The sequence below is a fragment of the Mauremys mutica genome, unplaced genomic scaffold (genome assembly GCF_020497125.1).
Source record: "Mauremys mutica isolate MM-2020 ecotype Southern unplaced genomic scaffold, ASM2049712v1 Super-Scaffold_277, whole genome shotgun sequence".
NCBI classification, from domain to species: Eukaryota; Metazoa; Chordata; order Testudines; family Geoemydidae; genus Mauremys; species Mauremys mutica.
Window position 1 is genome coordinate 46100 of NW_025423355.1, and position 21420 is coordinate 67519.

The following is a 21420-nucleotide window of genomic DNA, read 5'->3' on the forward strand; positions in this document are numbered from 1 at the left end:
CCAACCTTTTCGTCTGGATGAAGGACCGTGGGCGCCGCTCGATGACGTCGCTGGTCGGCGGCAAGCGGCGTCATTGAGAGGCGTCGACGCCGGATTTCGGCGGCGTTTCGGCGGATGCTCGACCGCCGGCCAGGACGCGGGCGCCGTGTTGGGGACCCCTGGTCTAAGTTATAGCTGTACCAAGGGATCCTGTCACCCTTGGGCGTCTCTTTGTGACGCTACGTGGATCGGGCTCCTGGATCGGATCGGCGTAACCCGGGCTTTCTAACCCGGGAATGTTTCTCCCGGCTCGTGTGGCCCGGGGACGTGCCAAGGCTGAGAAAGGACGAGCAGATGCGCCCCCAAAAGTGGCGGTTAACGCCGAAGTTAAACGTCCCACCCAGGCACAGACTGTGCTCCTGGTCCCCCACCACGCTGGTTGTCGAGAAGCCGAAATAAGAAATCGCCCGGCCCCTTTTCTTGCATTCAAGTTCTCCGGCTCCCAGGCAGCAGCTACTCACGCCAGCCCTCCCCAGAGCCCCCTTCCTCGCTCCGCCCCCCAAGACCCCAACCCTCTCTCCGCCCCCTCCCCCAAGGCCCCTCCCTCATTCCACCCCCTCCGTTGCTCCACCCCCCCAAGACCCCATGGGTGCTCCGGGGCTGGAGCCGCCAGGGAGCCGGCGCCGATGGTCGCGGCGACCAACCACCCACCACGAGGCCCCGTTGAAGAAGAAACACGCTTCCTCCCCCCCCGTGGGCCGTTACGCCCGCGTCTTTGTGTGACTAATGTTCTCTCCGACTAGCGTGTGGCTGCCTCAGTTTCCCCTAGGCAGTTCTCAAGTCTTTAGGTGGTGGGATAAGGGGGTGTGATTGTTGCGGAGCCCCAGAGGGCCAGTGTGATGGTGTCTGCACAGAGAATGGCCGACGCCCTGTCTGCTGATGGCCTGGCCCCTCCCCTGCAAAGGTGCCAACTGGAGGTGCTGGAGAACAAAGAGACCAGGTGACCTCCTGGCCCGGGACAGGGTGTGTGTCTGTGTGATACCCCCTGCTGGAGAGGAGCTGTGTGTGTGTATGTGTGTAATGTCCCCTGCTGGAGAAGAGCTCTGTGTGTGTGTGTGTGAGTGCGTGTGATGCCCCCTGCTGGGGAGGAGCTGTGTGTGTGTGTGTGTGATGCCCCCTGCTGGAGAGTGTGTGTCTGTGTGTGTGTGTGATGCCCCCTGCTGGAGAGGACCTGTGTGTGTGTGTGTGTGTGTGATGCTCCCCGCTGGAGAGGAGCTGTGTGTGTGAGTGTGTAATGCCCCCTGCTGGAGAAGAGCTCTGTGTGTGTGTGTGTGTGAGATGCCCCCTGCTGGAGAGTGTGTGTGTGTGTGTGTGAGATGCCCCCTGCTGGAGAGTGTGTGTGTGTGTGTGTGATGCCCCCTGCTGGAGAGGATTTGTGTGTGTGTGTGTGTGATGCCCCCTGCTGGAGAGTGTGTGTGTGTGTGTGTGATGCCCCCTGCTGGAGAGGAGCTGTGTGTGTGTGTGTGTGTGTGCGTGTGCGCGATGCCCCCTGCTGGGGAGGAGCTGTGTGTGTGTGTGTGTGTGTGTGATGCCCCCTGCTGGAGAGTGTGTGTGTGTGTGTGTGCGATGCCCCCTGCTGGAGAGGTTGTGTGTGTGTGTGTGTGTGTGTGTGTGTGTGTGTGTGTGTGTGTGTGTGATGCCCCTTGCTGGGGAGGAGCTGTGTGTGTGTGTGTGATGCCCCCTGCTGGAGAGTGTGTGTGTGTGTGTGTGTGATGCCCCCTGCTGGAGAGGAGCTCTGTGTGTGTGTGTGTGCGTGCGATGCCCCCTGCTGGAGAGTGTGTGTGTGTGCGATGCCCCCTGCTGGAGAGGATTTGTGTGTGTGTGTGATGCCCCTTGCTGGGGAGGAGCTGTGTGTGTGTGTGTGATGCCCCCTGCTGGAGAGTGTGTGTGTGTGTGTGTGTGCGTGCGATGCCCCCTGCTGGGATCTCTGTGTCTGTGTCTGTGTGAGAGAGAGAGATGTCCCCTGCTGGAGAGTGTGTGTGTGTATGTGTGTGTGTGATGCCCCCTGCTGGAGAGGAGCTCTGTGTGTGTGTGTGTGTGTGTGTGTGCGCGATGCCCTCTGCTGGAGAGGATCTCTGTGTCTGTGTGAGAGAGAGAGATGTCCCCTGCTGGAGAGTGTGTGTGTGTGTGATGCCCCCTGCTGGAGAGGAGCTGTGTGTGTGTGTGCGCGCGATGCCCCCTGCTGGGGAGGAGCTGTGTGTGTGTGTGTGTGTGTGATGCCCCCTGCTGGAGAGTGTGTGTGTGTGTGTGTGTGTGATGCCCCCTGCTGGAGAGGAGCTTTGTGTGTGTGTGATGCCCCCTGCCGCAGAGGATGTGTGTGTGGCGGGGGGAATGAACCGCCCCTTTTAGCGAAGGGTTGTGTTGCATCTCTTCTGCCTCAGCTCCCTGCGGGACATTTTGGCAACAGGCCTGATGCCGGGGTAGATGGGCCCATGGCTGCGTCGTGAGGAGGCGGGGTCTGGGGGTGGCAGGCTGGGTTGAGGGAGGGGGCTGCGGGAGACCAGGGTTCCTGGTCGGAATAGTTAACTGCGAACGGATACCGGGGGCCGGTTCGGGAACCCAAACCCGCTTCGGTCGGCGCCGCGGCTATAAAGCGAAGGCGGACGCCGACGCGGCGGAGCGGGAGCGCCCGGGCCAGGCTGAGATGCCCGAGCGGGGCTGGGGGGGGGCACCCACCAACCCACCCCCACTCCCTGGGAATGAACCAGGAATGAGAGGCCAGCTCGTGCCACTAGGGGGCAGCCCCGGGCTGCAGAATAGGTGGGGGGGGGAGGTTCCGGAGAGATGGATCCGGTGGGGGGGGGGGTCAGGGGTGGTTCTGGTTTTTCTTGGCCATTAGGCCTGGAAGTTAATAGCTGATCTGTTTCCTTCTCCTCCACCCCCCCCCCCCGCCACCCCCCAGCCATGCAGTAACGCAGGAAACTGGGAGGAAGTTGGGGGGGGGGACTGGAGCATGTGGGGGGGCGGCGTGCGTGGGCACAGGCGAGGAAGGAGATGCGGGGGGTGCGCGTGCACAGAGCAGTATGTGATTGTGCGTCGGCTGTTTGTGTGTGTGTGTGGGGGGGGGTGACGTGGAGTTGTTTAGCTGCGTTTTGTCCCGCCCCAGAGGTGGCCGCATCTCAGTGCCGGGCGAGGGGTCCCTGGGTAACCGGCCGCCCCGCCCCAGAGGTGGCCGCATCTCAGCGCCGGGCGAGGGGTCCCTGGGTAACCGGCCGCCCCACCCCAGAGGTGGCTGCATCTCAGCGCCGGGCGAGGGGTCCCTGGGTCACCGGCCGCCCCGCCCCAGAGGTGGCCGCATCTCAGCGCCGGGCGAGGGGTCCCTGGGTAACCGGCCGCCCCGCCCCAGAGGTGGCCGCATCTCAGCGCCGGGCGAGGGGTCCCTGGGTCACCGGCCTCCCTGCCCCAGAGGTGGGCGCGTCTCAGCGCCGGGCGAGGGGTCCCTGGGTAACCGGCCGCCCCACCCCAGAGGTGGCTGCATCTCAGCGCCGGGCGAGGGGTCCCTGGGTCACCGGCCTCCCTGCCCCAGAGGTGGGCGCGTCTCAGCGCCGGGCGAGGGGTCCCTGGGTAACCGGCCGCCCCACCCCAGAGGTGGCTGCATCTCAGCGCCGGGCGAGGGGTCCCTGGGTAACCGGCCGCCCCGCCCCAGAGGTGGGCGCATCTCAGCGCCGGGCGAGGGGTCCCCGGGTCACTGGCCGCCCCACCCCAGAGGTGGCTGCATCTCAGCGCCAGGCGAGGGGTCCCTGGGTAACCGGCCGCCCCGCCCCAGAGGTGGCTGCATCTCAGCGCCGGGCGAGGGGTCCCCGGGTCACTGGCCGCCCCACCCCAGAGGTGGCTGCATCTCAGCGCCGGGCGAGGGGTCCCGGGGTAACCGGCCGCCCCGCCCCAGAGGTGGGCGCATCTCAGCGCCGGGCGAGGGGTCCCCGGGTCACTGGCCGCCCCACCCCAGAGGTGGCTGCATCTCAGCGCCAGGCGAGGGGTCCCTGGGTAACCGGCCGCCCCGCCCCAGAGGTGGGCGCATCTCAGCGCCGGGCGAGGGGTCCCCGGGTCACTGGCCGCCCCACCCCAGAGGTGGCTGCATCTCAGCGCCAGGCGAGGGGTCCCTGGGTAACCGGCCGCCCCGCCCCAGAGGTGGCTGCATCTCAGCGCCGGGCGAGGGATCCCTGGGTAACGAGGCTGAAATAGTCCAAGCAAACACAGGGACCAGGGTGGCAGGCTGGATCTCGGGCTAGATGGGCCAGTCACTCTGATCTGGCTGGGCTCCCCTCTCTGCCTTCCCGGCCTTACCCCGTCTCCCCCTGGCCCACGGCCCTGCTGCCACCATGGGGCCGTGACTCACCCCGGCCCTCTGAGTTCACTGGGGCGTGTGTTTGTGTCGGGGGGTGGGGAACAGGCCTGACGTCTTCGCACCTGTTTCCTGCTTCGCTGACTGTTGCGGAAGGAGCTGGGGGGGACCCCATCTCCGCACCCCACCCCGCCCCCTTGCCGGCTCCGAGGCACAGGAAGGAAATCCGGCCAGCTGGGCTCGGGCTGCAGCAGAGGGCCGCTGGCCGAGACCGGAGCCCCGCTGAGTCTGGGGGTGTGGAGGATGGGGTGGCCCCCCCACAACTCCTGTAAGGGGGGGGTGTCAGGGGTCACGAAGGCCTGTGAAATTGGGGGCCGTGTCTTGGTTGCCTGTGGGTAAGGCAGGGGAAATCCTCTCGGGTGCGGGGCAGTATGGGGCCCTGGACACACAATGCTACCTAGGGGGCGCCGGCTCCCACCCGGCCCCAGGGCAGGGACTGGCTGGCTCAAGGGGGCAGGGAATGGGGCAGGGGCCTGTCCCCTCTAGGGGGCGCCGGCTCCCACCTGGCCCCAGGGCAGGGTCTGGCTGGCTCAGGGGGGCTGGGAATGGGGCAGGGGCCCGTCCCCTCTAGGGGGCGCCAGTTCCTATCCAGCCCCACAAATCGAACCCCCCCCATACTTTTCCCCCCACACACTGTTAGTGTCGAAGACCTGACCCCCGTCCCCTGTCCGCTCCGGAAGTGAACCTCATCACAGCTCAGGGAGTGCAGTTGTCTACACCTGGTGTGCAGGGGAGACCTGGATTAATAATCGAGGGTGTAGGACTCCTGGGTTCTCTCCCCGGCTCTGGGAGGGGAGTGGGGGCTGGTGGGTTAGAGCAGGAGGGGCTGGGAGCCAGGACTCCTGGGTTCTCTCTCCGGCTCTGGGAGGGGAGCAGGGGCTGGTGGTTAGAGCGGGGGGGGGGCTGGGAGCCAGGACTCCTGGGTTCTCTCCCCGGCTCTGGGAGGGGAGTTGGGGCTGGTGGTTAGAGCAGGGGGTGCTGGGAGCCAGGACTCCTGGGTTCTCTCCCCAGCTCTGGGAGGGGAGTGGGGGCTGGTGGGTTAGAGCCGGGGGGGCTGGGAGCCAGGACTCCTGGGTTCTCTCTCCGGCTCTGGGAGGGGAGCAGGGGCTGGTGGTTAGAGCGGGGGGTGCTGGGAGCCAGGACTCCTGGGTTCTCTCCCTGACTCTGGGAGGGGAGTGGGGCCTAGTGTGTGATTCCGAATTCACCACAGGGTTGCTGAATGCAGCCCTGCCCCCACCTGCAGTTCGGCGGGGGGGGTTGACTCTGGCTTGACCCCAGGGAGCCTTGATCCAAACTGAGACCCCCCCCATTCCTGCCCCCCCACCCCAAGCTCTGCAGGAAGCTCCCAGCTCAGGCAGTGACGCTCTGCGGGGACACGGGCAGGACACAGCTGCCCGGGGTCCATTGTTAGGGCAGGAAGCTGGGATGGGGCGTGTCTGGGGGGGCCCCCCTCGGCCCTCTTCAGTGAGCACAGGCAGGAGGACACGGAGCCCGGACTCCTGGGTTCTCTCCCTGGCTCTGGGAGGGGAGTGGGGGCTGGTGGTTAGTGTACGGGGGGCTGGGAGCCAGGACTCCTGGGTTCCACCCCAAAGAGGTTTTGGATGTGTTCTTTTTCAGCTAAGAAAAGTGGGGTGGGGGTGTCAGGCTGCTTCTTGGGGCTCTGTGTCCCATCCTGCCCAGCACCCCTCTCGCCCGTGCTGCGGGAAGCGGCCTCCCCCGGGGCAGCCCAGCGCAACCCCCAGGAGCTCTGCAGCCTGTGGATTTCCAGGGGCAGAGGGTGGGTGGAGAGAAAAGAGTGACTGGCCCAAGGCTAAACAGTGAGTTTGCAGCAGAGCTGGGGAGAGAACCCTGGAGTCCTGGCTCCCAGCCCCCCCTGCTCTAACCCACCAGCCCTACTCCCCTCCCAGAGCCGGGGATAGAACCCAGGAGTCCTGGCTCCCAGCCCCCCCTGCTTTAACCCACCAGCCCCCACTGCCCTCCCAGAGCCGGGGAGAGAACCCAGGTGTCCTGGCTCCCAGCCCCACCCTGCTCTGACCCACCAGCCCCCACTCCCCTCCCAGAGCTGGGGAGAGAACCCAGGAGTCCTGGCTCCCAGCCCCCCCTGCTTTAACCCACCAGCCCCCACTGCCCTCCCAGAGCTGGGGAGAGAACCCAGGCGTCCTGGCTCCCAGCCCCCCGCCCTGCTCTAACCCACCAGCCCCCACTCCCCTCCCAGAGCTGGGGAGAGAACCCAGGAGTCCTGGCTCCCAGCCCCCCCTGCTTTAACCCACCAGCCCCCACTGCCCTCCCAGAGCTGGGGAGAGAACCCAGGCGTCCTGGCTCCCAGCCCCCCCTGCTCTAACCCACCAGCCCCCACTCCCCTCCCCGAGCTGGGGAGAGAACCCAGGAGTCCTGGCTCCCAGCCCCCCCTGCTCTAACCCACCAGCCCCCACTGCCCTCCCAGAGCTGGGGAGAGAACCCAGGCGTCCTGGCTCCCAGCCCCCCCTGCTCTAACCCACCAGCCCCCACTCCCCTCCCAGAGCTGGGGAGAGAACCCAGGCGTCCTGGCTCCCAGCCCCCCCTGCTCTAACCCACCAGCCCCCACTCCCCTCCCAGAGCCGGGGAGAGAACCCAGGAGTCCTGGCTCCCAGCCCCACCTCTAACCACCAGACCCTGCTGCCCTCCAAGAGTCAGATGGTTAAACTAGAGACCGGATCCCAGAAGAACCGGTCGTCCCGTCCCCCCAAGAGACACTAGATTGAGGGTGGGATCTGTCGTGGGCATCTGTGCCTGAGTGGGGAGTTTCTTTCCTTTCCTTTTCTTCCCCCACCCCCAGAGGTGGCCGCATCTCAGCGCCGGGTGAGGGGTCCCTGGATAACCGGCCGCCCCGCCCCAGAGGTGGCTGCCTTTTAGTGCTGGGAGCGTCGGCCCCAGGGCGGTGCTAGGGGGCGCTGTGGGGCAGGGGCAGGGGCTCAGCAGGGGGCGCTCTCCCCTGGCTGGCGGGGCTGGCCCCAGGGCGGCGCTAGGGGGCGCTGTGGGGCAGGGAGCAGGGTGGGGGGCTCAGCAGGGGGCGCTCTCCCCTGGCAGGGCTGGCCCCAGGGCGGCACTAGGGGGCGCTGTGGGGCAGGGAGCGGGAGGCTCAGCAGGGGGCGCTCTCCCCTGGCAGGCAGGGCTGGCCCCAGGGCGGCGCTAGGGGGCGCTGTGGGGCAGGGAGCAGGGCGGGGGGCTCAGCAGGGGCCCTCTCCCCTGGCAGGGCTGGCCCCAGGGCGGCACTAGGGGGCGCTGTGGGGCAGGGAGCGGGAGGCTCAGCAGGGGGCGCTCTCCCCTGGCAGGCAGGGCTGGCCCCAGGGCGGCACTAGGGGGCGCTGTGGGGCAGGGAGCGGGGGGCTCAGCAGGGGGCGCTCTCCCCTGGCAGGCAGGGCTGGCCCCAGGGCGGCACTAGGGGGCGCTGTGGGGCAGGGAGCGGGGCGGGGGCTCAGCAGGGGGCGCTCTCCCCTGGCAGGGCTGGCCCCAGGGCGGCACTAGGGGGCGCTGTGGGGCAGGGAGCGGGAGGCTCAGCAGGGGGCGATCTCCCCTGGCAGGCAGGGCTGGCCCCAGGGCAGCACTAGGGGGCGCTGTGGGGCAGGGAGCGGGGGGCTCAGCAGGGGGCGCTCTCCCCTGGCAGGCAGGGCTGGCCCCAGGGCAGCGCTAGGGGGCGCTGTGGGGCAGGGAGTGGGGTGGGGGGCAGGGCCTTGCTAAACAAAATCCACCGGGGCCTCTGTCTAAAAACAGCTTTATTGAAACCAGCCACCGAGCCGCGTGTTGGGGGGCTCCAGGGTGTGGGGCCAGAACCAGCTTTTGATAGATACCCTCAAATCAGCTCAAAATACCCCCCCACCCCCCGCCCGACCCAAACCTCTCCCCCACCCGAACGCCGAGGCGGAGCCGCGACTCGAAAGTACATTTCGTTCCACCGCGTTTGGTGTCAATGTCTAATATTCCCGCCTCTGCAATCTCCCCCCGTTCGCATGTTTCCCGGCAACATGTGCTTGTAGCTGGGGGAGGCAGGGGTTCAAATCCCAGAAGAGCTACAGGATGGGGTGGGGGGCAGGAAATGGGGCAGGGGTCTTTCCCCTCTAGGGGGCGCCAGCTCCCATCTGGCCCCAGGGCAGAGACTGGCTGGCTCAAGGGGGCGGGGAATGGGGCAGGGGCCTGTCCCCTCTAGGGGGCGCCGGCTCCCACCCGGCCCCAGGGCGGGGACTGGCTGGCTCAGGGGGGCGGGGAATGGGGCAGGGGCCTGTCCCCTCTAGGGGGCGCCAGCTCCGTACCCAGCCCCATGACGGGGCGACTGGCCAGCTCAGGGGGTAGGGGACGGGGCCCAGGGCCTGTCCCCGCTAGGCTGCCCTGCGTATATACCCAGCGGCAAAGGCTACCTTGGTAACGGGAACCGGTCCCGTCGTTGGGTGAACCTGTGCGTGACAGAGAACGACTGACCCCGAGTAGGTCGGGAGTAGGAGATGGGAGAAGGAGAGGTGTGTGTTCCTGGTCCATCTAGAGCCCCGTTGCATGGAGGGTCGCCTGATCCCGACCTATCAGGTCTAGCCGTTCTAGACCGCCCAACCTTCTAGACTGGATTAGCCGTTCTAGACGGTGCTAGCCTTCCTGGGCTAGTCATTCTAGATGGTGCTATATGGGTCCAGGCTGCGGTATCCCTGCCTAAGCTATCGATTCTAGACTGGACGATCTGTTCTATACTACGCTATCCATTCAACTGTCATCAGTTCTAGACTACACTATCCATTCTAGATGGTGCTATATGGTCCAGGCTGCGGTATCCCTGCCTAAGCTATCGATTCTAGACTGGACGATCTGTTCTACACTATGCTATCCATTCATATGTCATCAATTCTAGACTACATTATCCATTCTAGATGGTGCTATATGGTCCAGGCTGCGACATCCCTTCCTAAGCGATGGGTTCTAGATTGGGCTATTGTTCTAGACTGGGCTGTCCATTCCTAGGTTATCAGTACTAGACCGTGCAGTCCTGGGTGGCGTTATCCATCTCTTGTTCATGAATTCTAGACTACACTTGCCATCCGAGGTTGTGCTCTCCATTATAGGCAGCGCAGTCTGTTCCAGACAGCGCAACCTGTTTAGAGACTATGGGTTCTAGATTGGGTTATCATTCTCAACGGGTCTTTTCATTCCTAGGCGATCCGTTCTAGGCCTTCCCAAGGGATTGAGTCTCGATTCGGCAATCTGTTCTAGACCACGCAATCCATTCCTATGTCGTCAGTTCTAGACTACATGATCCATTCTGGAATGGGCTATCTATTCCGGGCTGCACTATTTGTTCTAGACTTTGCTCTACATTGATTGCGGGTTCCATTAGCCGTTCTACGCCGCACTATCCATTTCTAAAAAAAACAACAAGGAGTTGTTTTTGTGGATACAGACTAACACGGCTACCCCCTGAGATTTGTATCCATTCCTAGGTTATTTTAGACTATGCTATTCTAGACTCTCTTTTCCCATTTGTTCTTCCCCCTGGCAATTGGAAGGCGATAAACTTCCCTCCTCATTCCAGAACCACAGCTCCCTCCCTTTTCCCCACATACCGTGAAGCACCAGAGGTTCCAGACCTCTTCTGGAGCAGCAAAGACCAGTTGCTGCTGACATTTTGAGCTTTATTCTAGGATCACTGTGATCCCAGATCCCTCTCTTGCCCCAGTAACCTGCTCTGACTTTAATTGTTTTGGGGGGAGTAGGGGATGGTCTCAGTCCTTATAGTGTATTGCATCGGCTCTTCTGTTCCCCCACCCGTGCCAAATATCTTCCACCCTGCAGTATTCCAGATCCAGAGGGATTCCTGATTGAATGATACAGCCCATCAATCAGTTGTGTTCTAGGCTCATCCATTGATAATCTAGAACCTTAGCTGGGCCCAGAGACTAAACATTCTAGCTTTGGTCTCCAGAACTTGAACTTCGGGGGTTGGACTAGATGACCTCCTGAGGTCCCTTCCAACCCTCATATTTGATGATTCTATGAAATGCCCAAAGGCCATCTGGCAAAGTGGATATGGACGGGTTACAGATTAGTAATCTAGAACCCCCGCTCTGGAAGCCCTTGAGCTGAGAGGTTCTGCAATCTGGAGGTAGAGACTCACAAGAGCCTAGAACCCAGAGGCTGGTAGACAGGCGGCCTCAGAGGTTCTAGTAACTGGAGACGTATTATTGAGAATGAGCCTGGAAGTCAGGAACCCATAGCCAGAAGACCTCAGAGGCCATATGTTATGGGGGACTTGGATCATCTACATTTTAACAACCGAGAACCTCTGTCCTGAAACCTTTGATCCGAGAGGCTCCAGACTCGGTGGATGGAATATTTAGGTTCAGAAAATACAGATTCTGGAACCCAGGATTCCATAAAGAGGAGACCTCAGAGGATCTGGACTCTGGAGCTGGAATACATAGACTCCGGAAGAACACAGTCTAGAACCCACAATCCGGTAGACAAGACACCTCAGATGTTCTGGATCCCATGATCCCATATCCAGAACAATGTGGGTGTTCTACACTCTGAAGGTGGAACATTTAAACCCTGGATAATATAGCCCCGAACACCAGATACCCTAGGTTCTAGACTCCAACCAGATAAACTGCAGAAGGTCCCCAGACCTTCGGATCAAACTCCTTGCTTTGCTACACCTCACGCTTCCAGACATCTCCAACACATCAAGAACACTTTTGCAACGGACCTGCCCCAATACGACTCTAGGACCATCTAGAGCAGGCAACTAACTAACACGAGGTCAAGTGGCCGAGGTACAAATGCCTTTTCTATCTGCTCCAAGCACTAACATTGCAAAGCAAATTAAAAGCAACAAAAAACACACCCCACCAACTTGGGGAGTAATTAAAAAAATATAGATAGGGTCAGAAAAAGCCACTGTCAGCACAAAAATACATTTAATTCTTTAAAGAAAAGAAAACACCTTAAACCAGCATCAAGCCGGAGGCACCAGTTGTCCATAGAGACACCGTAGGTAGGGGAAAGCTTAACTGGAGTGACTCTGTATTAAAACTGGTTCAAGCAAAACACCAGTTGTCCACAGAGACTTCTAGGGTAGGCATCTTCAGTAAAGACTCTGTGGACAAATGGTGAATCTGGATTTTGGTAAAATCAGAGTCAATCCACAGAAGTTTTGAGACTGGACTAGAATGTCTTTGAGGTCTTCATGGACAGCTAGTGACTCCTGATTTTGATTAAAATCAGAGACATCTGGTGTCCCTAAAGATGTGTCCAACATTGCTGAGAACTTAACTGGAGTGTCTTTGGGTTGACACTAGTGTCACCAAAACTGCAGAGTCACAATCAGCTGGCTAGAGGGACTTCCAGGGTGGTTAAATCAGAGTCACTCCAGAGCCACTCCTCCCAGATTTAGATCGCAATTAGAACTTCAGTGAAGTCTAGGCACAACTGGCAACTGCTGATTTCAGTTAAGCCGACATCAAGCCGGCGTCATCAGTTGTCCATAGAGAGGTCCAGCGTGGGAGAGAATTCAGAGTGACTCTGGATTGAAACCGGTTTAAGCAAATGAGATATTGCCTTACAGAAGAAAAAATAAATCAACTGAAAATTAAGAGGCTAAGAAAAGTGAGAGGGGCGTGGTCCCTCAGGATGCTCTGCCTGCAGAGCTCTGACATCACTTCCTGTGCCACACTTAAAGAACCCAGGACTCCTGGGTTCTCGCCCCAGCTCTGGGAGGGAAGTGGTGGGTTAGAGCGGGGGGGGGGGGGGGCTGGGAGCCAGGACTCCTGGGTTCTCTCCCCAGCTCTGGGAGGGGAGTAGGGGCTGGTGCGTTAGAGCAGGGGGGGCTGGGAGCCAGGACTCCTGGGTTCCCTCCCCAGCTCTGGGAGGGGAGTGGGGTCTGGTGGGTTGGGGCGGGGGGGGCTGGGAGCCAGGACTCCTGGGTTCTCTCCCCAGCTGGGAGGGGGCGGGGGCAAAATGGCAGACCCACTTCAAAACACAGGGTGCATATACACTCCCCCTACACACACATGGAGCTGGGTCCTCCATAGACCAGAGAGACCACCCCCCTGCAGCCCATAGCCCCTCCCCCATGTCCCATAGCCCCCAGCCCAGACACCGCAGGACAACACGTGCTATGAAAGGGGTTCACGACCAGCGGGCCCCTCCTGGCAGGACGGGAATTTCCCCTACCCCGAGACAGCTCCCCCTGCTGGCAGGAGCGAAGGAAGCAGCAATGCGGTGTCGGGGTGGGGAGCGGCGCCTCTCTCCTGCCCCCTGGTGGGAGGGGGAGGAAGCGCGGTCCCCGTTCAGCAGCGGGCGCCGGAGGGGCCGGCCAGCACCGCGTAGCGGATCTTGGTGTTGGTGACGGCCCCATGCTTCTGCCGCAGGTGCAGGCGCAGCTGGCTCTTGTGCCGGAAGTGCAGGTGGCAGGTCTCGCACTGCGGGGTGGGGGCCACAAGAGAGCGGGGGGTCAGCGCCCAGAGGGAGAACCCAGGAGTCCTGGCTCCCAGCCGACCCCCTGCTCGAACCACCAGCCCCCACTCCCCTCCCAGAGCTGGGGAGAGAACCCAGGAGTCCTGGCTCCCAGGCCCCCCTGCTCTAACCACCAGCCCCCACTGCCCTCCCAGAGCCGGGGAGAGAACCCAGGAGTCCCGGCTCCCATCCCCCCCTGCTCTGACCCACCAGCTCCCACTCCCCTCCCAGAGCCGGGGAGAGAACCCAGGAGTCCTGGCTCCCAGCCCCCCCTGCTCTAATCACCAGACCCCACTCCCCTCCCAGAGCCGGGGAGAGAACCCAGGAGTCCTGTCCCCCCCTCCCCCACTCACCTGATACGGTTTCTCGCCCGTGTGGATCCGGATATGGCTCTTGAGGGTCTGTAGGTGCCGGAAGCGGGTCCCACACGTCTCGCAAGGGTAGGGCTTTTCGCCCGTGTGGATCAACACGTGGGCCCGGAGATGGGCGACCTGGGGGGTGGCCGGAGGGGGGCGGGGAGAGACGTGATCAGATTCCAGGGGGCTGCAGTACTTGGCCTGGCCTCTAGGGGGCTCTGCTTCCCATTGGAGACGATGGGAACGAGGTGCTGCGGATCCCACCGCTCCCACCATTAGATGTTGGCCCTTATTGATTGGCTGAGTATCTCTCACCGCTCCTTGCCCCAAGCCTCCCCTTCACAGCCCCCCGTCTCTCCTCCCGACCCCCACAGAGCCTGCCCCGTGCCCCCATCCCCCTCACCTGCACGAAGCTGGAGCCGCAGGTCTCACACTTGTAGGGCTTTTCACCCGAGTGGATCCGCGAGTGGGTTTTGAGGTTCGCCGGCCGGTTGAACTGGGCCCCGCAGACTCCGCAGCGGTACGGCTTCTCACCTGGGGGGGGGGGGAGACAGGGGGCAGCTAGGGGGCAGCACAGCCCCCCACGGCTCTCCTGATCCGCACAGACTCCTGTCCTCTCCCACAATCCCCTCACCCCTTTCCTGTCCCCACTTTGGTCCCACCCACCTCCCCTGGTCCCTCCCACCTCCCATTGACCCCTCCCCCTGATCCCTTCCTGACTCCACCCACCTCCCCTGGTCCCTCCCACCTCCCATTGACTCCTCCCCCGATCCCTTCCTGACTCCACCCACCTCCCCTGGTCCCTCCCACCTCCCATTGACCCCTCCCCCTGATCCCTTCCTGACTCCACCCACCTCCCCTGGTCCCTCCCACCTCCCTTTGACTCCTCCCCCGATCCCTTCCTGACTCCACCCACCTCCCCTGGTCCCTCCCACCTCCCATTGACTCCTCCCCCTGATCCCTTCCTGACTCCACCCACCTCCCCATGTCACTCCCACCTCCCAGTGACCCCTCCCCCTGATCCCTTTCTGACTCCATCCACCTCCCCTGGTCCCTCCCACCTCCCATTGACCCCTCCCCTGATCCCTTACTGACTCCACCCACCTCCCCTGGTCCCTCCCACCTCCCATTGACCCCTCCCCCTGATCCCTTCCTGCCCCCACCCACCTCCCCATGTCCCTCCCACCTCCCATTGACCCCTCCCCCTGATCCCTTCCTGACTCCACCCACCTCCCCTGGTCCCTCCCACTTCCCATTGACCCCGCCCCCCACATACCGGTGTGGACGGCGCGGTGGGAGGCCAGGTTGCCCTTGTAGCGAAAGGCCGAGCGGCAGAGCTGGCACTTGAACGGTTTGCTGTCGTGGGGGGCGGCCGCCGGGGCCTGCCCCCCAGCCGCCCCCCCTTCCTCCTCCTCCAGGCCCAGCTCGCAGGCCCCACAGCCATAAGGCCCTGCATCTGTGGGGGGGGGGGTGAGAGGGTTCAGGACATGGCCCCGGTGGGGGGGGGGTTCCTGAATACTCAGAGCCCTCTCTGCAGTGTATGGGGCTGGCCCATCCCCCCACAGCACATGGGACTGGCCCCTCACCCCACCCCACAGTACGTATGGGACCAGCCCCCCCCCGCGAGCATATCAGACCAGCACCTCCCCCACCCCACAGGGCATATGGGACCAGCCTCTCCCCCACCCACAGTGTGTATATGAGACCAGCCCCTCCCCCACCCCACAGCGCGTATGGGACCGGCCCCTCCCCACCCCCAGTGCATGGGCCTGACCCCCCTTCCTTGCCCCTCACCTGCTGCGGACGGGGGCCGCCCCTGGGGAAGGCGCCGGGTGCACAGGGGGCACGGTGACGAGGGGGGGTGCGGCCTGTGGGGAGATGGGAAAGGGGGGGGGGGCTTAGCTACCAAGAGGCATCGCTCCTCCCTCCCCAGTGGGCCCCCTCCCCCACTCGCCCGCCCCTGTATATTGGACCAGGAGCCCCGCTCACAAGCCCCGATCCCCTCGGCATATGGACCAGGTGCCTCTCCCCCGCAATATATGGGACCCGGCACCCACTCTCAACTGACATATGGGACCGGGCACCCCTCCCCCACTCAGTATATGGGACCAGGCGCCCCTCCCCCTCCCAGTGTGTGGGCCCGGGTGCCCTTTTCCCTCCCTATGTATGGGACCGGGTGCCCCTTCCCCATATATGGGCCCAGACACCCCTCCCCCTCCCAGCGTATGGGACCGGGTGCCCCTCTCCCTCCCTGCATATGGGACCAGGCGCCCCTCCCCCTCCCAGCGTATGGGCCCGGGCACCCCTCCCCCATATATGGGACCAGCCAGCCCTCCCTCTCCCAGTGTATGGGACCGGGTGCACCTCTCCCTCCCTATGTATGGGACCGGGTGCCCCTCTCCCTCCCAGCGTAAAGGCCCGGGCACCCCTCCCCCATATATGGGACCGGCCAGCCCTCCCCCTCCCAGTGTATGGAACCGGGTGTACCTCTCCCTCCCTATCTATGGGACCGGGCCCCCCTCCCCCTCCCAGCGTATGGGCCCGGGCACCCCTCCCCCGTATATGGGACCGGCCAGCCATCCCCCTCCCTGTGTATGGGACCGGGTGCACCTCTCCCTCCCTATCTATGGGACCGGGTGCCCCTCCCGCATATATGGGCCCATACGCCCCTCCCCCTCCCAGCGTATGGGACCGGGCGCCCCTCTTCCTCCCTGCGTACAGACTGGGCGCCCCTCCCCCGTCCCAGTGTATGGGACTGGGCGCCCCTCTCCCTCCCTACGTACAGGACTGGGAGCCCCTCCCCCTCTCAGCGTATGGGACCGGGCGCCCCTTCCCCATGTATGGGACCGGACGCCCCTCTCCCCAGCTCAGCCACTCACCCGCAGGGGGCGCCGTCCCGCTGGGTCCCTGGGCCGCCCCCCTCGTCCCCGCCACGGCAGGCGCCACAGTCTCCGCCGGCCGGGGGCTCGGGAGGGGTCAAAGGGGCGGGGGGCTGGGGGCCGGCCCCGCCCCCTCCCCCCGCCCCCTCCCCCCGGAGGGAGTTCAGGACGATGAATTTGTATTTCTTCCAGTTGCAGGCCTTGGGGTCGGGGGCGCAGCCGCTGGACTCGCGGGGGGAGGCGGGGTGCCCCTCGGAGCGCGACGGGCTGTCGGGGGGGCCCCGCTCCCCCCCCGGGGGCGCCCCCCCCGAATCCTTGGCCGGGGGCCTGGCTGGCCCCTCTGGGTGGGAAGCCCCTGCGGGCACCGTCCCACCGGCATCTGGGGGTCCTCGGCGGGGGTCCAGGGGTTTGGGGTCGGGCTTGGGGTAGAAGCTAGCACGGTCGTAACTGCAAGAGAGAGGGATGAAATGAGGGGGGGCAGCGACCCACTCCCCCCCCACACCGCCCTGAGCCAGTCCCCGCCCTGGGGCCGGGAGGGAGCCGGCGCCCCCTAGAGGGGACAGGGCCCTGCCCCATTCCCCGCCCCCCTGAGCCAGCCAGTCCCCGCCCCGGGGCCGGGTGGGAGCCGGCGCCCCCCAGAGGGGACAGGCCCCTGCCCCATTCCCCGCCCCCCTGAGCCAGCCAGTCCCCGCCCTGGGGCCGGGTGGGAGCCGGCGCCCCCCAGAGGGGACAGGCCCCTGCCCCATTCCCCGCCCCCCTGAGCCAGCCAGTCCCCGCCCTGGGGCCGGGGGGGGGGGAGCCGGCGCCCCCTACCTGGCCTGGATGAAGCGGTGACAGGCGTCCACCACGTGCTCCATCTGCAGGTAGGTGGCGGCGCTGAGCAGGGCCGGGACGGAGGCCGGGGTGAGGGGCAGGCGGGAGGTGTACATGAAATCCAGCAGGGCCTGGAAGCCGCCGGGCTGGATGGAGCCGGGCAGGGTGAGGACACGGACCTCGCTGCCCCCCTGGGCCAGGAAGATGGAGTAGAAGAAGCCACTGCCCCGGGGCGGGGGGAGGGGAGAGAGAGAATAATTAGGGGACTACAACTCCCAGCATGCACCGTGGCCCACCCAGACCACACCTCCCCATGGCCACGCCTCCTCTGCCCCCATTCCCCCACCCCGATGGCGGCTCAGACTCTGGGTCCAGATGGGCGAGCCCCCCCCCCTCGATGGGTAGTCCCACCAACCCCCAGCCATGTCACTGCCCCCTACCCCGTGCCCCACACAGACCCGCCCCACGGCCACCTCCCCCCCACCACGATGCAAAGCCGGCTCCCGTGGCCCCCTCAGCCATGTGCCCACCCAGCTGCGCCCCAATCTTCCCAACCACACCCCCTATCCATGGCACCCCCTCACAGCCCCGCCCACCTCCGCACAGCCCCGCCCACCCCTTCCCGGCCACGCCCACTCTAGCCACGCCCACCCCTTCCTAGCCACGCCCTCTCTAGCCATGCCCCACCCTTCCCAACCACGCCCCCTATCCATGGCACCCCCTCACAGCCACGCCCACCTCCGCACAGCGACGCCCACTATAGCCACGCCCACCCCTTCCCGGCCACGCCCACTATAGCCACGCCCACCCCTTCCTCGCCACGCCCTCTCTAGCCATGCCCCACCCTTTCCAACCTCGCCTCCTACCCACTGCTCCCTATCACAGCCCCGCCCACCCATTCCCAGCCCCGCCCACTCTGGCCCCGCCCACCCCTTCCCAGCCACGCCCTCTCTAGCCACGCCTTCAGTCTTCTCATCCAGGAGCTCTCAGGCCACGCCCCCTACCGGTCACGCCCCCCTAGTCCCCAACACCCATTCACAGCCACGCCCTCTCTCCAGCCACGCCCACCCCTTTTCAGCCACGGCATGCCAAGCCACGCCCCCAGTCACACCCTTTCCAGCCACGCCCACTCCTTACCAGCCACGCCCACTCCTCAGCAGCCCCGCCCCCCTCACCTGCAGGCAGCCAGCACCGCCTTGTGGGCCAGCAGGGGGCGCCCCCCCACCAGCAGGGTGACGTCGGTCAGGGCGCGGCGGTGCCGAAGCTGGTCCAGGTTGAGCAGCACATCGCTGGCGTGACGCGTGAACTCCCGCACGGAGCTCACCGGCCCCCCGGCCCTTCCCCAGCTCATAGTATCTGCGGACATGGCGGGGGGGGTTACAGCAGGCCAGGGCCTGGGGGGAGATGGGGTTACTCAAAGGGGGAGAGTCCTGGCTCCGAGCCCCCCTACTCTGACCCACCAGCCCCCACTCCCCTCCCTGAGCCGGGGAGAGAACCCAGGAGTCCTGGCTTTCAGCTCCCGCTGCTCTGAACCACCAACCCCCACTCCCCTCCCAGAGCTGGGGAGAGAACCCAGGAGTCCTGGCTCCCCACGCCCCCCACTCCAACCCCACCAGGCCCTGTTCTCCTCTCAGAGCCAGGGAGAGAACCCAGGAGTCCTGGCTCCCAGCCCCCGCTGCTCTAACCCACCAGCCCCCACTCCCCTCCCAGAACAGGGGAGAGAACCCAGGAGCCCTGGCTCCCAGGCCCCCCAGAACCCAGGAGTCCTGGATCCCAGCCCCCCCTGCTCTAACCACTAGACCCCACTCCCCACCCAGACCTGGGGAGAGAACCCAGGAGTCCTGGCTCCCAGGCCCACCTGCCCTGAACCACTAGCCCCCACTCCCCTCCCAGAGCCGGGGAGAGAACCCAGGAGTCCTGGCTCCCCACCCCCCCCACTCCAACCCCACCAGGCCCTGTTCCCCTCTCAGAGCCAGGGAGAGAACCCAGGAGTCCTGGCTCCCAGCCCCCCCTGCTCTAACCACCAGCCCCCACTCCCCTCCCAGCGCCGGGGAGAGAACCCAGGCGTCCGGGCACTGACAGCTCACCCTGACCAGCAGGGACCCTCCGACCTTCCTGCCAGCAGGACTTTTCGGGGGTGGGTGTAAATTCCCAGCTGAGCCCCCCAGTCCGGAGAACCAGCCTCCAATGGCTGAGCCAGGCTGGGGTCTCTTATAATGTCCTGGGAGGGGGGGGGAAGTTCTCTCTCTAATTCACATCCTTCCTGCCCCGGCCCAGCCGCGGGGGGGTGGGAGGGGGAAGTATTAATAGACCTTTCAGGAAAAAGGCTGGACAATTCCAAGATCCACAAACAAACCCAGGTCCCAGCCCCCCTGCTCTAACCACGAGACCCCACTCCTCTCCCAGAGCCGGGGAGAGAACCCAGGAGTCCTGGCTCCCAGCCCCCCCTGCTCTAACCCCCGAGTCCCCGCTCCCCTCCCAGCGCCGGGGAGAGAACCCAGGAGTCCTGGCTCCCAGCCTCCCCTGCTCTAACCCCCGAGTCCCCGCTCCCCTCCCAGCGCCGGGGAGAGAACCCAGGAGTCCTGGCTCCCAGCCCCCCCTGCTCTAACCACCAGCCCCCACTCCCCTCCCAGAGCTGGGGAGAGAACCCAGGAGTCCTGGCTCCCAGCCCCCCCTGCTCTAACCACCAGCCCCCACTCTACTCCCAGAGCCGGGGAGAGAACCCAGGAGTCCTGGCTCCCAGCTCCCCCCTGCTCTGACCCACCAGCTTCCACTGCCCTCCCGGAGCTGGGGAGAGAACCCAGGAGTCCTGGCTCCCAGCCCACGCTGCTCTAACCCCCGAGCCCCCGCTCCTCTCCCAGTGCCAGGGAGAGAACCCAGGAGTCCTGGCTCCCAGCCCCCCCTGCTCTAACCACTAGACCCCACTCCCCTCCCAGAGCTGGGGAGAGAACCCAGGAGTCCTGGCTCCCAGCCTCCCCCGCTCTAACCCACCAGCCCCCACTCCCCTCCCAGAGCCGGGGAGAGAACCCAGGAGTCCTGGCTCCCAGCCCCCCCTGCTCTAACCCACCAGCCCCCACTCCCCTCCCAGAGCTGGGGAGAGAACCCAGGAGTCCCGGCTCTGATCGCTCTGCTCAGTTCACCCCACTGCTCTCCATTGAGGTCCAGGAATTGTGGGGGGTGGGGGGGTCACAGCTGGGACTGGCTGGTCCCTGAATGAAGTTGCTCAATTTCCTTCTATTGTCCCGGCCTACGCTGGAGAGCCCGGGGTGGCAAAGAGGTGGGAATTGGGCGGCGGGGGGGAGCGGGGAGGAAACTGGATGTTTGTTTTGGACCCTCCCCCTTCGTGAGACGAGACAAAGACGTATGGGGGGGCAATGGGGCGAGGGGTCCCCGGGTAACCAGCCGCCCCGCCCCAGAGGTGGCCGCATCTCAGCGCCGGGCGAGGGGTCCCTGGGTCACCGGCTGCCCCGCCCCAGAGGTGGCCGCATCTCAGCGCCGGGCGAGGGGTCCCTGGGTAACCGGCCGCCCCGCCCCAGAGGTGGCCGCATCTCAGCGCCGGGCGAGGGGTCCCTGGGTAACCGGCCGCCCCGCCCCAGAGGGGGCTGCATCTCAGCGCCGGGCGAGGGGTCCCTGGGTAACCGGCCGCCCCGCCCCAGAGGTGGCTGCATCTCAGCGCCGGGCGAGGGGTCCCTGGATCACCGGCTGCCCCACCCCAGAGGTGGCCGCATCTCAGCGCCGGGCGAGGGGTCCCTGGGTAACCGGCCGCCCCGCCCCAGAGGTGGCTGCATCTCAGCGCCGGGCGAGGGGTCCCTGGATCACCGGCTGCCCCACCCCAGAGGTGGCTGCATCTCAGCGCCGGGCGAGGGGTCCCTGGGTAACCGGCCGCCCCGCCCCAGAGGTGGGCGCATCTCAGCGCCGGGCGAGGGGTCCCTGGGTCACCGGCCGCCCCGCCCCAGAGGTGGCCGCATCTCAGCGCCGGGCGAGGGGTCCCTGGGTCACCGGCCGCCCTGCCCCAGAGGTGGCTGCATCTCAGCGCCGGGCGAGGGGTCCCTGGGTAACCGGCCGCCCCGCCCCAGAGGTGGCTGCATCTCAGCGCCGGGCGAGGGGTCCCCGGGTAACCGGCCGCCCCGCCCCAGAGGTGGCCGCATCTGAGCGCCAGGCGAGGGGTCCCTGGGTAACCGGCCGCCCCGCCCCAGAGGTGGCCGCATCTCAGCACCGGGCGAGGGGTCCCTGGATAGATTTCTGGACACAAAGACCATTGTGGTATAGTCACAAATGCAGGAAACTCCCAGTAGTGTGTGTGTGGGGGGGGGCAGGCGGGGGTGCTCCAGGCAGTGACAGGTCTTAAAAGAGTAGCGGGGGGGGGCACAGAATCTGTACCCAGGGATAAAACCCAGGAGTCCTGGCTCCCATCCCCCTGCTCTAAGCCCCCAGCCGCACTCCCCTCCCAGAGCTGGGGAGAGAACCCAGGAGTCCTGGCTCCCAGCCCCCTCCTGCTCTAACCACCAGTCCCCACTCCCCT

The 21420-nt window shown here is 65.1% G+C and overlaps 1 protein-coding gene across 1 annotated transcript; it reads right to left on the reverse strand.

Moving 5' to 3' along the window:
• Nucleotides 1–12288: 12288 nt before the first annotated feature.
• BCL6B (BCL6B transcription repressor) lies at nt 12289–18277 on the reverse strand. The gene is made up of 8 exons (XM_045001474.1): nt 18074–18277; nt 16899–17120; nt 16086–16532; nt 15001–15074; nt 14483–14662; nt 13610–13740; nt 13204–13341; nt 12289–12816 (listed from the first exon to the last, which is right to left on the reverse strand). The coding sequence occupies exons 1-8, from the start codon at nt 18262–18264 to the stop codon at nt 12685–12687; spliced, it is 1515 nt and encodes a 504-aa protein (XP_044857409.1). The 5' UTR covers nt 18265–18277; the 3' UTR covers nt 12289–12684.
• Nucleotides 18278–21420: the final 3143 nt, after the last annotated feature.

Excerpts from the sequence above, each read along its gene's own strand:
- BCL6B (XM_045001474.1), bottom strand. The coding sequence starts at position 18,264 with ATGTCCGCAGATACTATGAGCTGGGGAAGGGCCGGGGGGCCGGTGAGC. Across the intron at positions 13,342-13,609 it reads GCGGCTCCAGCTTCGTGCAG|GTCGCCCATCTCCGGGCCCA; the intron begins GTGAGGGGGATG and ends GCCACCCCCCAG. Across the intron at positions 12,817-13,203 it reads CGGGCGAGAAACCGTATCAG|TGCGAGACCTGCCACCTGCA; the intron begins GTGAGTGGGGGA and ends CCCACCCCGCAG.